Below are 15,226 nucleotides of genomic sequence, written 5' to 3'. Positions count from 1 at the left end.
TTGTGCTGTAAAAAAAAAAAAAAAAAAAAAACAACCTCCCTTGCAGTAGGCCTGTGCCCCCACTGCAAGGAATAACTGCTTGCTTATGTCTAGGGGACTTGGTAAAGCATTTTTACTTACCTAATCCTGCACCCCTTCAAGCTCTTATGCGCTGTTAGACCAGTCCCCACGTATTGTTCTCTCCTTCGCTCTTGTGGTGGCTGATGCAGGGACAATAACTCGGCACTGGATCATGGGTTAACGGGGAGAGCAGTTAAACCTTGCAGTGCAGGCGTAGCCCCACTTAGGTTTTCTGGAGTTAAGCTTTAAAAATGACCAAAAAAGAGTGTGATGGCTGCAGCAGGTCTTCTAAATAGTTGAGACCTATGTTCTGTAGGCTGATTTTAGGAAATTTTAGAACCAAACATTGAAGTGAGTATAAAATTGGTCTTCTGTAGACAAGACCTAAGCTATGAAGATTGTTGTCCTCCAGGCACATAACAATGGGATGTGAATGTTGTCATTTCTATTCTATGCTGTCCTCTAATCTCCTTAAATTTTTACCAGACCAATTTTTACCAATTTTTATTCATCATTTCTTGTAGTTTAGCTGGGCAGAAATGTATGGCTGCTGATGAGTCTTTAAAACCTGTTAAAGGATAAATACACTGCTGCATAGCAATGACAAGACAGACCATGGCTCTGGATTATGTTGCCCAGCAGCAGCATATACACTACAAATAGAGTCAAGGACAAGACTGAACCCTGCATCATGCCATATTTTGGTGGTACTGATGTGGGGGAGAGAGAAGCCAGGGCCGCTCTGATCTGCCAGCCAGGAAGGATCTGAACCATGCAAGAACTGTTCCAATAATCACAAGACTCCCGTAACATCTTTTTGCCTATCTATTAAGATTTCAGGGTCAGCTGTGTCAAATGCCACTGCGAGATCTAAAAGCACTATCATGGAACACTGCGAGATCTAAAAGCACTATCATGGAACACTCACCCCATTCCTTTGCTACAAGCAGGCAATTAAAGCTAAAAATGAATCTACTTATATTTTGCCTTCCCTGGTTCATGCTTACCCCCTCATCAACAAGATGATCACATTTAAATAAAAACCTTTCTGTTTTTACTACATACCTTACTTTAGACCAAGTGATGTCATTACTTGGGTCCATGTGTTTCTCTATTGAACGCAGGCAGATCATGGCTGGTGGGCTGGCTGGCTGGTAGCAGTCTGCCTCAGTACTACTCTGAAAAGTCCATGGCCCTAGCGCAAGCAGTGGAGCTACACAGTGGAGTTACACAAATATCAAAATGGCTTGATTTTGGGTGGATGTCAGTTTGGAAGATTAAAGAGGAACTCCACCCCCCCCCCCAAAAAAAATTATTTTTTTAAGTCAACAGCTACAAATACTGTAGCTGCTGACTTTTAACGTAAGGACACTTACCTGTCCAGAAATACAGCGATGTCGGCACCCAAGCCGACTCTTCGATCTTAGGTAAGGGAAACTGGCAGTAAAGTCTTCCGGCTTCACAGCCGGTTTCTTACTGCACATGCGCGAGTCGCGCTGCGCTTTGTGAATGTAATAATCCATATTCCTATTGCACACGTGCTTTGTGAATGGTCCCAAAGTCTTCTGGGACCTGTGTGTGCCCTAGAAGGCTGCGGGGGGAAGGAGGAGAGGCCGAAGACCCTCACAGATCGCTGCACCGATCTGACCCAGAAGTGGGAGTGGGTACCTGTCAAAAACCAGGTACCTGCTCCCCCCAAAAAAGTGCCAAATGTGACAGTGGAGGGCGCAAGCAAGCAGATCTTCCCTTTTTGGGTGGAGCTCTGCTTTTAAGTACAGATTGCCCTGGGTTTTGCTAACATGAAATGATGGGCCTCCGTGATTGAAATTCAAGAATAAAGAGGCATCCCAGGGACAGTAGGGCTCAAAGAAGCTCTAAGAAGCGGCTCCTACAGGCTTTTGAGCTTTTTTGAGCTCTCATTTTTTCTGGCTGGAAACTCCCCTCCATGTTAGCCAATGTTTTCATACACACTGTGGCTTTTTCAGGAGTTTACAGGCATATGTTCTTACAGGCAGAAACCCCCCCCCACCAAACGCGCATTTGTGAGAGGAGCTTTTGAATAGAAAAGACACCTAAGTGCCCAAAAATGTGCGAAAAAGCACAAAAAAGCTAAAAAAAGAAAAAAGAAAACGGGCACAAAAGCACCAAAAAGCACAAGTTTCTTCAAGCTTTTAGGCAAAGAAATAAAAGCTCAAATGCCTGTAAAAGCAGCATTTTTTTGAGCATGAGCCCTAAGGGTGAGGAGAAAAGAGCTTTATGATGCTGGATGCCCTCCAGCCAGGAAATGAGGTAGGCTTCAGGTGACTTGCTGCAGTTTCTAATGCAGACTTTGAGAAGATCACAGTGTGCCATAATTTCAGTACAGGAGGGGGAACTTGTAAACTGACAGATGGCAAAGCTGGAGTTCAGATTTAAAAAAACAAATGAGAGCAGTTTCACCTTTAACCACTTCAGCCCCGGACTATTTGGCTGGCAAAAGACCAGAGAACTTTTTGCGATTCGGCACTTTTGCAATTCGTCGCTTTAACTGACAATTGTGCGTTCGTGCAAAGTGGCTTCCAAACAAAATTGTCGTCCTTTTTTTCCCACAAATAGAGTTTTCTTTTGGTGGTATTTGATCACCTCTGCGTTTTTTATTTTTTGCCCTATAAACAAAAAAATAGCGAGAAAGAATTTTCCTCAGTTTAGGCCGATATGTATTCTTCTACATATTTTTGGTAAAAAAAATCTCAATAAGCGTTTATTGATTGGTTTGCGCGTTATAGTGTCTATAAAATAGGGGATAGTTTTATGGCATTTTTATTAATAATTTTTTTTTTTACTAGTAATGGTGGCGATCAGCGTTTTTTATCCTGACTGCGACATTATGGCGGACAGATCGGACACTTTTGGCGCTATTTTGGGACCATTTACATTTATACAGCGATCAGTGCGATTAAAAATGCACTGATTACTGTGTAAATGTGACTGGCAGTGAAAGGGTTAACCAGGAGGGGGCGCTGTAGGGGTTAAGTGTGTCCTAGGGAGTGATTCTAACTGTGGGGGGATGGGATATGTGTGACACGACACTGATCACCGCTCCCGCTTACATGGAGCTGTGATCAGTGTCAGTGTTACTAGGCAGAACGGGGAAATGCTTGTTTACATCAGCATTTCCCTGTTCTTCCTCTCCGTGAGACGATCGCGGGTATCCCCGCAGACATCGAGTCCGCGGGACCCCTGATCTCACTCACGGAGCACGGGGTGGGCGTGCGCGCGCGCGCGCGCAAGTCGCTTCTTAAAGGGCAACCTACAGGTACGTTAATATGCCTGTACGTGCCCTTCTGCTGACGTATATGGGCGTGAGCCGGTCGGCAAGCAGTTAAAATGGTTCACATTTTTATGTATAAGGCTGGGCTCACACTGGTACGAACACAGTCATCGCATATGATTTGGGCAGCATTGCTGTGCAGATCACATGCGATGCCTGTGCGATGCAAATTCAGCCAAACTTGTATGGCTGAAATCACATCGCATTCGCACCAAAATGGTGCAGGATCCTTTTTTGGGTCCGCACTGGAATCAGACTGCATGGGTGTTCACATTCCTGTACCATTTGGCACTGCAATCTGCGAACTGATCTGGGGGTGTCATTAACTTTCTATTGACATCCGCAGCGGTTCGCAGAGGGCAGTGTGATATGCCTGCGAGAGACATGCAATGCGGGAACCCGTACTGGAATCGCGCTGGTTCCTGCATTGCATATGTGTTAACCCAGCCTAAAGCTGTAATGGTTTTCATAAAGCTGAGAACAATTTATGTAATGAATCAATTGCTTTAGAGTGGAACTTTAGTCAGAAAATTAAATCCTGCTAGATTACCTCAGGCTGGCCCCTTTTGCAGGTATAGCTATGTAAAACATAAAAAATATGTACCTATACTCAGGCTGGGTTCACACTATTGCGAAATGGATGTGGATTTCTCCGCATCCAATTTGCATGTGTTTGGCTCTCTATGGAGCCGGTTCACACATCTCCGGAGCAGCTCTGTAGCGCATTGCACAGGAGTCCTCTGTGTCTTCTGGTCCGTTTCAGGTCCGAATTTAGCCCAAAATTTGGACTGAAATAGGACCTGTAACGGTGGACAGGAATGCACTGGACTCCTGCTGTAAGCCTCTCCGTACGGCAGTGTGAACCCAGCCTGAAATCCAGTAATGCCCTTCACACTCTGCACATGCTCAGTTGCTCTCTATTTATAGGCACTGTGCCTACAATCAGAGGCACTAGAGGACGATCAGCTGACAGCTTTAGGATTTACTGTTGCTGATGGGGGAAGAAAGCAACAGAAATGACACAGACTGTGCAGAGGGAACACAGATTAGGGAGGGAAAAAAAAAAACAGGAGAGGTGACAAGACAAATTCTGTTACCAGGGAGACACAAAAGAGTTAAACTTACAAGGATAGTGTCTTATATTATCTCCCTGATATTCTCTCTTTTCTCCCTAAGCACTTTGAACTTCACTTTTCGCTTTACAGCACTATGAACTTTTTTACATACTCTTGTCAATGTTCACCATCTCATCACCATAGGATTGCAGGAAAGAAATTTGTTTGATTTCCCCATCAACACAGATAGCGTTGATGCAGGAATTCCTACTCCGGAGCCATTGTGTTCTCCTGGCGGGAGGGTGGAGAAAGCCATCCCCACTGGGACAACACAGTGATTATTGCTAGTGGCTGTAAAAGCCACTAGCAATAATCGCATGTAAAATCAATCAACTTGGGTACATTTAGCCTGTTCATACATGGTTCGAGTCAAACCATCTATAGCTGGCTTCAAGTGATTCTAAAGGCTCAAAGTTTTTTACCTTCATAATGAAGGAATTCTCGCCATTGGCTCTAATCACAGCCAGTGAGCCAATCAGGAGAGAGAGGGGGTGGGGCTTTTTTTTTTTTAAACAAGACTTAAGCATGTGTTCACATTGAAGTCGGCTTTGAAATCGTGTGAGTTCAGCTGAACTTGCACGATTTCAAACTCGGATTTCAGTCCGACTTCGGGAGCGATTCCAGAGACATCTGTGCGGGTTCCTGCACAGATGTCTATTGAAATCACCCCTGAAGTCACCATAAGTAGTGCAGGAACTACTTTTGGGAACTGGTGAGGTGCCGCAAAGTTGGCGTCTCACTGATTCAGATGGTGCCGTGTCAAATCGCATGTCAAAATGACCCGATGTGAACGTGGGCTTAACATCACTTTAAGCCACTTAATTAGTAGCAGTGTTGTCTCCATGCTGTATGTGCTACTTCAGTTGGCTGCCTAACAGGTCTACCAGATAGGGAGCTCAACAGTCTACTGAGGAAGCACACACAGCATTCTGACAATGCTGCTGCTAATTGTGAAACAGTAGCTTAGCATTGTCAAAATGCACCAGGAAGTGCAGTTACTAGAAGGATCTCCATCATTCAATCACATGCTGGTAAAAATACAGTTTTTTGTCTATTTTCCTGATGTATGTGATTGGGTATTCTTTGCAAAGTGAAATTTCACTATATTCACTAAGCTTTAGGGAAAATGATCTTGCAAAATGCAAAGTGAACAGCTTACTTGCCTTTAGTATTAGGGGAACTCAATAAAGCAGTAATGTCACTTTTCTGGTAGAATGGCCCCTTTAATATGGACTGCACCTAATTCATGAAAGTCTTGCACCACTTTTGGTACAAGTAGTGACATCTGCACCAGATTAAGGAAGTTTGCTTTTAGAATCTGTTGCTGTGACTGCAACAGATTCTAAAATAATTACTGATAAGCAAACTGCCAGTAATTAAGGCCAACTCAAAGTTTATGTACAGGGGGGTTTGATATGTTCATGACTTTATTCATATGATTGAATGTGTTATATATTTACTTCGTTGGTTGCTAGAACGAAGGCCGCCCGCGTACTAGCAACCAATGAGGCGGGTCACTCTAAACCTAAACAGTTACAAGCATGCCTCCCACAGGCAGAGACATGATGGGACTTGTAGTTTCGCAACAGCTGGAGGGCCACCAGTTTGAGACCCCTGCTCTAAACTAACAGTGGGTGGAACCTGATGAGAAACTCTGAGAGAATAGTTCCCCATCAGGTCCACTTTGCCTGTGATTGACAGCAGATGGTATCGGGCAGATAGCTACTATGCAGTCCAATAGTAGCTTTGGAGTCCAGCCAGTGCCATCCGCTGTCAATCACAAGCAAGGTGACCCTGATGGGAAACTAGAGAGGGAGGGCTAAAAGATAACCCTAAGAAACAGTCAAAGGAGATTAGCCACGGTATATAGATTAATTAATAAAAGCTTTATTGGTGAAGTACAAAATTATTAACAGTATCCCAATCCAGGCGGAACAACCCTACCTTGGTTTCATGTAATTGTAAAAAATTCATGAATAGCTAATAAAAAAACACACTGTAATAAGACAATATTGTCACAATTTAAAAAGCGCTAGTCTATTTTTTTATTAGTTCTCCTTTGACTGTTTCTTAGGGTTATCTTTTAGCCCTCCCCCCACCCCCCCTTCTTTGTCTCAGGTTGTACGCTTTCTGGGAGATATACCGCCCTAAGGGCGAATCGGTGGGTTAGTTTACCCTTATGGTTCACTAACCAATAATGTAGGAATCCTCTATTGTTTTTTCATAGTCTGATGGGAAACTAGTCTCAGAGTTCCACATCAGGATCCAGGATCCAGGGTGGGTGGAGCCTGATGGGAACGCTATGGCTAGTTCCCCAGTAGGTCTTCCATGCCTGTGATTGACAGCGCACTGCAGTGGGCAGATTCCAAATCTACTATTGGATTGAATAGCGGCTATGGATCTACCCACTGCCATCCGCAGTCTATCAAAAGTAAAGTGGACCTGATGGGGAACTAGTCTCTCACTTCTCCATCAGGCTCCGCCGATCCCTAGTACAAAACTCTTTGGTCATGCACCTGTCAATGTGATGGGTGCAGTGGACCGGGAGGAAAGGAGCACACTGAGGGAGGAGTGTCCAGTATGGACACTCCTCCTTCAGTGGCGGCATTGATGGACACAAGCACTGTCACTTTCAGGGTTGCACCCCATGGGGAATTCAAAGGCGTGTCTATGACACCTTTTTATAAATTTTTCCAGAATAACTTCTGCCAGATGCCTGCCTATGGTTTAATTAGATATAGGACAGCACATCATTGCTTTCCCTTACAGCAGTTAGTTTCAAACACAGCTATAGCCTTTATCTCATGGCCTAGACTCAAACATTTTCATTCACTCCATGCCTTGGCATCCATTATTTAGTCACATCCTCATCAGAAAATTCACAAAGTCTTTTCAACGGTGCATTTGGGAATAAAGTAATGTCGCCAATTTTGAATTAAGTAAAAATTAAGAACTTTAACTAATAAAAATAAAGTCTATAAATCCAAACAGAAACACAAAAATTCTTCACAACATGTAAACAGTCAATATCTTCATCTTTCCTCAGCTGTTAAGGCTTAGTGTGCCCCCCCTCTCTTTTTGACAGTACATTAAAATGCATTATACTTTCAGAGTGTTTTTCCTAATTCCTCCACTGGGAGTATTAACAGAACTTCAGAGGGAGCACAGCCAAAGGTACTGTACTCTGCCAGGTTAAGGGATGTCCAGAATCTGCTTGCATGGTGATGTGGTTTTACTGGTGTGAAGAGCAAAACAATAAGGCACCTCACTGTTCCTCAACTAATTACCAGAAAAAAGCATGCACACAGAAAGGATCGCTAGACAAAAGGATAAAAAATTACAAATTAATTTATTAGTTTGTATTAAGCAGGTTACCAGCAGGTTACCAGAAAAAAACATGCACAAATGGAAGGAGTGCCAGACCAAATGATAAAAAAGTCCAAATTAATTTATTAGTTTGTACTAAAAAAACAGCCAATGCATTTTGGGATCAAATAAACTCTTTCCTTTTTTTCTGATAACCTGCTGGGGTACCCATTGGACAGTAGCCATGTCTGTTGTGAGTAGCCTAACCTGAACCAGTGAACTCTTAAAATGTTTTCCCCTCACTACTTTGTATGAACTCACATCAAAGTCCAAGCGCCTCATGGATCCCTTTTTCTTCATTGGGGCCTCACTACAACTGTCCAATTAAGACTGCTAAACCTCCTCCCACCAAAACTTCTGTCTCTCTCCAGATTGGAGCAAAACTTTGCCCTGTCAGCGCAGAAAGAGCAGTTGTTGCTCAGGGCTCCTGGGAGGAGGATAACAAAACCTTCTACAAGGGATGACCCCTCCTAAAACGTTTCCCTCCAGTAAAACTCAGCACATTCCTGTGCTATTTCAAGAGCAAAGATACCACATTTAATCAGCCACAACTGCAACAAATGAAAGCATAATGTTTCTTGGCTATAGAAAAAAAAAACATTAAATGTTTTAACAGAAATCCCTAGGGTAGAGTAATAAATAAGCCTGCTGGTTTCTGGAATCCAGTACTTCACATAGAATTCCAGGTTTGGAGCTCCAGGATGCACCAGGAGGATCTTCTGTTTTAAAATATGCCAGCCATAAATGAACTCTTTAAAACAATGCTGGTGGTCCCTCAGCATAAGTTTCCCATCTCCAAGATGTTGGTATAACGCAGCATGATTGTAGATCTCCTGACACTGTTCTTCTAATTTATCAAACAGGTCCTTTGAAAGATACAGGAACGGAACTCCAGTCTGTACTCCTGCATCATTTGGAGGTTGAAAAATTGTTGGGGTTTTGAATGTTTAGTTAGCTGTCTACCTGCTCCTTTTCCAGAAAAGAGTTATAAACAACACTAGCAAGGCCATCCACTGTAGCAGGCCACAACATAGAGGGGGGGAAGATTCTCTTTACCATGACCATTGGTTACTCAATAGATTCAAATGATGGAAATTTCAGATTCACAGTTAGGGGTCAATTACCTCTCTCTTCAGTGGTCTCCTCTGGAGTCTTGGAAATCACAATAAAGATATCATTGTTCTCTTCTGTCAGATCACGAGAGCTGTAGACAGAGGTGACAATCTCCTCTCCAGGGTCAACAGACAGGGCCACTGCAGATTCCAGTTCAGTCTTATCCTTCTGGCCCTCTAAAGATACTGTAGCCATAAACTCATTGATGGAAATGTTAGGAAACTTCATAGGATCACCCACATCATATGATTGTCAAATTTCCACCTGCATCATGGATAGTATCTCCTGAGGCAGCTCCTTACTGGAGGGGGTCTCTCGTACCAGGCAGCTCCTTACTGGAGGAAGTGTCTTGTCTCTTACAACTCACCAAGGTTGGTGGGAAGAACTTTTCTGGAACCCTCCAAGCCTCTTCTTGGCTTGAGTCACCCTGCAGATCTTTGGTCTTTGTATGTTTCCAGAGGAGTTCAAACAGAAACTCTTTGCAAGGCACACAAGCCCCAAAGACTAACAGTCAGTGTAATTTCTAGGATTAAAATAGAGTCCCATGTCAAGAATAGTGCCCTTCTTAGACTCAGGGAGTTAAAGTTGTTTACACCTTTCTCTTTTCTAATTTTTTCTTTCAGGCAAGCTGACAGCAGGCTTCAGAAGCACATCCTAGTGTTCTACTTACAGGCAAGTGCAAGGCAGGATTTATCTCACCAGAACTTTCTGACTGTCACTCTCAGGCCCAACCGTTTAAAATGGCAATCTAAAGCCTCAAGACAACTTTCAATTGGCACCATCCTGTTCATGACAGCAAAATTGTGACAGTGTAATGGTGTTTTTTGCACCATGGTTCTAGATAGATGAGATGTGTTAGGAATTCTATTCACTACAATTCTGATACATTACAGCCCACCACTCCTTCCCTTAACAACAGTCAAGCTCAAACATTGTTTCATCCTGCCTTATGAGACAGACTTAAAATCGTGACATATACTTTTTCATTTACTCTACATTTTCAGAATCCATTAGCGATTCCCATCCTCACCAGTACATTCACAGGGCCCTAAATATGAAGGCCTTACTGCTCTCTCTCTTCCCCTTTTTAGGCAATCAATTAAGATGCATCACACACTGAAGGCAGCCATAAATTAAAGCAAAGAATATTCAGCATTAGGCTTAGTTCACACTTATGCAACACAGGATCCCACTTGTGAGACGAAGTCGGATGAAATGTGAAATTCAGTGTTTCCCTATGAGAGCTGTCTTAAAGTGATTGCAAAGTCCTGTTTTTTTCTATAAAAATAATAAACATGTTGTACTTACCTCCTCTGTGTGATCTATTGACACAGAGCAGCCCCGATCCTCCTCTTCTCGGGTGCCTCTTCTGTGCTCCTGGCCCTTCCCTCCTGTTGAGTGCCCCTACAGCAAGAAGCTTGCTATTGGGGGCAACTGAGCCAAGTCACAGCTACCTGTGTTCATTCAGACATGGAGCTGTAGCCGGCCTGGCCTCACCCCCTCTCTCTCTTAATTGACAGCAGCATAAAGCAATGACGCTGCTGCTGTGTCTCAGACAATCAGGAGGGAGAGTCTCGGATGGCCAAAACAAATGTGGACATCGCTGGGCAGAGATGAGGCTTTGGTAAGTACTAGGGGGACCGAGGGGGGCTGCTGCACACAGAAGGCTTTTTATCTTAATGCATAGAATGCATTAAGATAAAAAAAACCTTCTGACTTTACAACCCCTTTAACTGATGCTACACAAGTCTGTCCGACTTTTGCAAAGGTCCCTGCACTACTTTGGTCCCACTTCAATACAACTTCAATGCCACATAGTGTATAAAGTCACATCAAAGTCCTATCAAAGTCAGACTCCAAAGTTGCACTGAAAGTAACGCGACTTTGGAGTTGGGCTAGTGTGAACCGAGCCTAATGCTGCGTACACACGAGTGGACTTTTCGACCGGACTGGTCCGGCGGACAATTCGACCATGTGTGGGCTTCATCGGACCTTCAGCGGACTTTTCCAGTCGAAAATCTGACGGACTTTAGATTTGAAACATGCTTCAAATCTTTCCGATGGACTTGAGTCCGGTCGAAAAATCTGCTCATCTGTATGCTAGGCCGACGGACGAAAACCCATGCTAGGGCAGCTATTGGCTACTGGCTATCAACTTCCTTATTTTAGTCCGGTTATACGTCATCACGTACGAATCCATCGGACTTTGGTGTGATCGTGTGTAGGCAAGTCTATCCGTTCAAAAGTCCGTTGGAAGTCCGTCAAAAGTCCGTCGAAAGTCCGTCGGAAAGTCAGTCGGACCAGTGAAAAGTCCACTCGCGTGTACGCGGCATTAGACACACTTCCATGTGTGTTAAATCTGTGGTCATCAACCCTGTCCTCAGGGCCCACTAACAGGCCAGGTTTGCAAGATAACTCAAATACATCACAGATGATATCATTTGCTGCTCATTGATTGCAGTATTCTAGTCTGCATCTCCCCAAGGTAATACACAAAACCTGGCCTGTTAGTGAGCCCTGAGGACAGGGTTGATGACCACTGGGTTAGATGTCTGGTACCCCGCTGCATGATGTGGTTCCACCTTTTTTCCTACAATTTCACTAAACAGCTGGTTTAGATGCTGCTATGCTGCTGAAAAAAACAGATACACTTGCCACCTTCTCAATGTTTAAAGCAGAATACAATCAGACATTTGGCCAGTGAAATTTAGCTAGGATCCCAGATTCAAATCCTGTGACATGTATGGTGTATAATTGGATTTCCTCTGGGAACTAGAATTTCCTTCTATAATTCAAACATATTCTGTTAGGTTATATGATTTCTGACCAGACTGATACTAGTTTTAGTTAATACATCTAAATGTTCTTTCTTTACATGAATCAAATATATAAAAGGGGGTTCAGTGTCGAAAAGCTGGATAAAATGACACTGACTTTTGATTTTTTTTCAATGTTAAAAAGTTAAATCCACATAAATACACAACCTCTTACCATTAGGTTTCCTAACAGATCTTGGGAACCTCTGTCCATTATCGCTTAGAAAAAGTGAGGGTATTTCCTGCAGCAGAAACATAAAAACATGCTTGTAAAAAAATAGGCAACCATATTAGCCTTTAAACTCTGCAAATGTTATTTAAGTGTGTGCAACAATAACTAGTATCAGGGGCTTCATCAACAAAAGCACATTCATAATGTTACTACTTGACTTGAATCATTGTGTGGTAGAACAATATGCTTTTCCTGTTTCACAAATCTCAATGTACCATAAGCAGGTCTGTAAAAGACCATGAATACAACTAATTGGAGCTCATTTATGAAAACTTAAACAAATGAAAATAGATGTTTCTTGTTTTAGAAAAGAATATAGAAACTGTTTTGTTCTCATAGACACTGTGCCATTTTGCTTTGCTCAGAATGATACAAAGGAGCTGTAATGTGTCTAGAGTAGAGATGAGGGTATCAATTTACCAGGTGTGAGATTTAACTGTCCTTGGACTCTCCCCATGATTAAACCTTGTGTGTGTGTGTGTGTGTGTGTGGGGGGGGGGGGGGGTTAAAATGAAGGCAAGTATATAAACCTGGGCAGTGGTTATATTCCAAAAAAAGTTGTGCCTTCACTTATAATTTAATTTTTCATGTAGTGCTCCAACCCAAACCATTTTATGTAATCTTCTCAAAAACACCTGTTGGTGATGTTGCAACACCATCCTGCCTGCCTACCCCACTCAGAAAGACATAAGAAAATTACAGAACTAAAAGATTGTCACAGGCACCAATCAGATTCAGGCCTACCTTGGAAGTTGTAATTTGTGATTCAGGTAGCAGACAGAGGAAGTTACACAGTGCAAGCTTCAGGAGCTATATTCCTTCTGCCCTACATCTGACCCTCTATGTATTAAAAAGAACTTAAAGTGGAGTTCCACCCACTTTTACAACTCGTCAGCATCCCCCACTAGACTGTGCACTGTAAACTAATTGGATATTTTTTTTTTTTCTCAGCACCTACTATATATCTGCTGTATTCCTTTTTCACTTCTTCCTCCCTGGCCGTGGCCCATCGCATCATTTCCTGTTTGCAATGCCTTCTGGGAAGGGGTGGCAACTTCCTCTGACACTGCCGTTGCTAAGGAAACCTGACCTGAAACCTATTACACTGCTTGTGTTGCACTGAGCATGTGCGAGATCTGCAAGGATGAGATGCAGGAAGAAATACAGTCTGGCTTCAGATGCCCACACTTAAGATGGCCACGGCCTGCTGTAAGTTTATAAAATAACAAACTACTGCTATAAACTAACAAAACAGACCTTAGTTTACAGACTAACTTTACTATAATACATTAAGCGTGTGTATTATAGGAGTATTTTTATTTAAAAAGTATCATTTCGGCCGGAACACCACTTTAAATTGAAGCCAGCCAGATACAGAGTGATTTTCCTTGCAGGAAAGAAAATCGTTTGATTCCCCCATCAACACAGTCAGTCTTGATGGGGAAACTCTCCCGCGGAGCCATTGTGTCAGGAGAACACAGTGATTACTGCTAGTCGCTATAATAGCCACTAGTAATAATCGCTTGTAAAATCTGACAGGCTGGTTGTATCCAAGTTGATAGATCAACCAACTTGGGTAGATTCAGCCTGCCCATAGATAGTTTGAATCTCGAACAATCCCTGCTGACCCGGCTGAGATTTGAACCATCTATGGCCGGCTTAAGATAAACTGAGTACACTTTCTGACCAGTGCAATTGTGCTTGCTAGATAGCATTGGTAACATCACCCAGTATTTCTGCTTGTCTAAAATTGCTCCTAAAAAATAGACACACTTAAAAACATAATATAATTATAATGATGTGTGTACCTTTACAAACAATTGGGGGAAAAGTCCCCTCCTTCCATTGTTCTCTCCTTCTAGCCATCCCTCTTCTGCTGTTTTCTTCACATTTTTTATTACTTCTCCAGCTTTGAGGTTTAGTTCATCTTCAAGTTGCCCTTGAAAGTCAACAAGGGCAAGCATGTCCCCTACAAAGATGCAGAATTTGTTTATGCTAGTTTTTTTTTTTTTTTTAAACATGGTTCACATTCAGTTAAACATAATACATGAATCTTAAATGCCAAGTGTCACAACTCAAACAAATGTGAGGACAACACCTTGGAGAAATATAAACCAATACTAGCAAAAGTACCAGAACAAATTCATAATTTGTGTAAGGCAATGAAAAAGTCAATATTTATTGTAGCTATAGGGTGAAGTGAGGAAAGCTAGAAAAGGCAAAACAAATTATATCAGTTTAAAGTGGAAGTAAACATTCCTATTGTTTTCAGTCAAGGGAGCTGCCATCTTGGCCTTTGTTTAATCTTCAGCTGCCATAAATCTGCACATGTGCTCAGTTATGACACCAGCCATTGGATGGTTTACAGTTTGGTTGAGGACACAACCAGATTGACAGTTATGCCGCGTACACACGAGCGGACTTTTCGACGGACTAGGTCCGGCGGACTGGACTCCGTCGGACAATTGGACCGTGTGTGGGCTCCAGCAGACTTTTTTTCCCCAAAAGTCCGACGGACCTAGAAATGAAACATGTTTCAAATCTTTCTGACGGACTTGAGTCCGATCGAAAAGTCCGCTCGTCTGTATGCTAGTCCGACGGACAAAAACTGACGCTAGAGCAGCTATTGGCTACTGGCTATGAACGTCCTTATTTTAGTCCAGTCGTACTTCATCACGTACGAATCCATCGGACTTTGCTTGATCGTGTATAGGCAAGTCCGTTCATTCGAAAGTCCGTCGGAAAGTCCATCGGAAAGTCCGTCGAAAAGTCTGCCAGACCTAGTCCGTCGAAAAGTCCGCCTGTGTGTATGCGGCATTACATTCCCAGCTCGGAATGAACCTGTTAAATCGATGGGTTTACTTTCGCTTTAACATGTAATGTTGGGGTCCTAACATCCACTAGGCCACCTAGGCAGAAGTCCAGGACCGGATGGATGTCTGAGAAGCCTAGGTATAATCCTATTGCTTCTACAGCGAACCAAGGGTACTAAAGCATTTGGTCAAAGTTGGGTATCTTCCTGTCACTTCACAAGGGAGGATCCACACGCAAGTGGTGTCTGAATGAGGAATTTTTTTTTCCCCTTGACCGATCACTTGGCCCGATGGGGGGCGACCCCTTAGTGTGACTTCTCGTAAGCCACATCGGTGGACTATTGCCCCCTCCTTCTGGTTGTGGTGTCGGTGGAGGTGCCCTGGGACCCTCTGGGGGTGAG

General features: G+C 43.1%; 1 protein-coding gene across 2 annotated transcripts in view; it reads right to left on the bottom strand.

Moving 5' to 3' along the window:
• SH3D21 (SH3 domain containing 21) overlaps nt 1-15,226 on the bottom strand; it is a 178,217-nt gene that overhangs the window by 121,686 nt on the left and 41,305 nt on the right. For both annotated transcript variants that reach the window (XM_073615621.1, XM_073615620.1), the window contains exons 2-3: nt 13,821-13,981; nt 11,956-12,022 (exon numbers count right to left, since the gene is read on the bottom strand). In XM_073615621.1, the coding sequence (XP_073471722.1) occupies nt 11,956-12,022; nt 13,821-13,981 (228 nt within the window). The remainder of the gene's footprint in view (nt 1-11,955; nt 12,023-13,820; nt 13,982-15,226) is intronic.

The sequence above is a fragment of the Aquarana catesbeiana genome, linkage group LG02 (genome assembly GCF_042186555.1).
Source record: "Aquarana catesbeiana isolate 2022-GZ linkage group LG02, ASM4218655v1, whole genome shotgun sequence".
NCBI lineage: Eukaryota > Metazoa > Chordata > Amphibia > Anura > Ranidae > Aquarana > Aquarana catesbeiana.
This window is presented reverse-complemented; position numbering and strand designations above follow the sequence as displayed.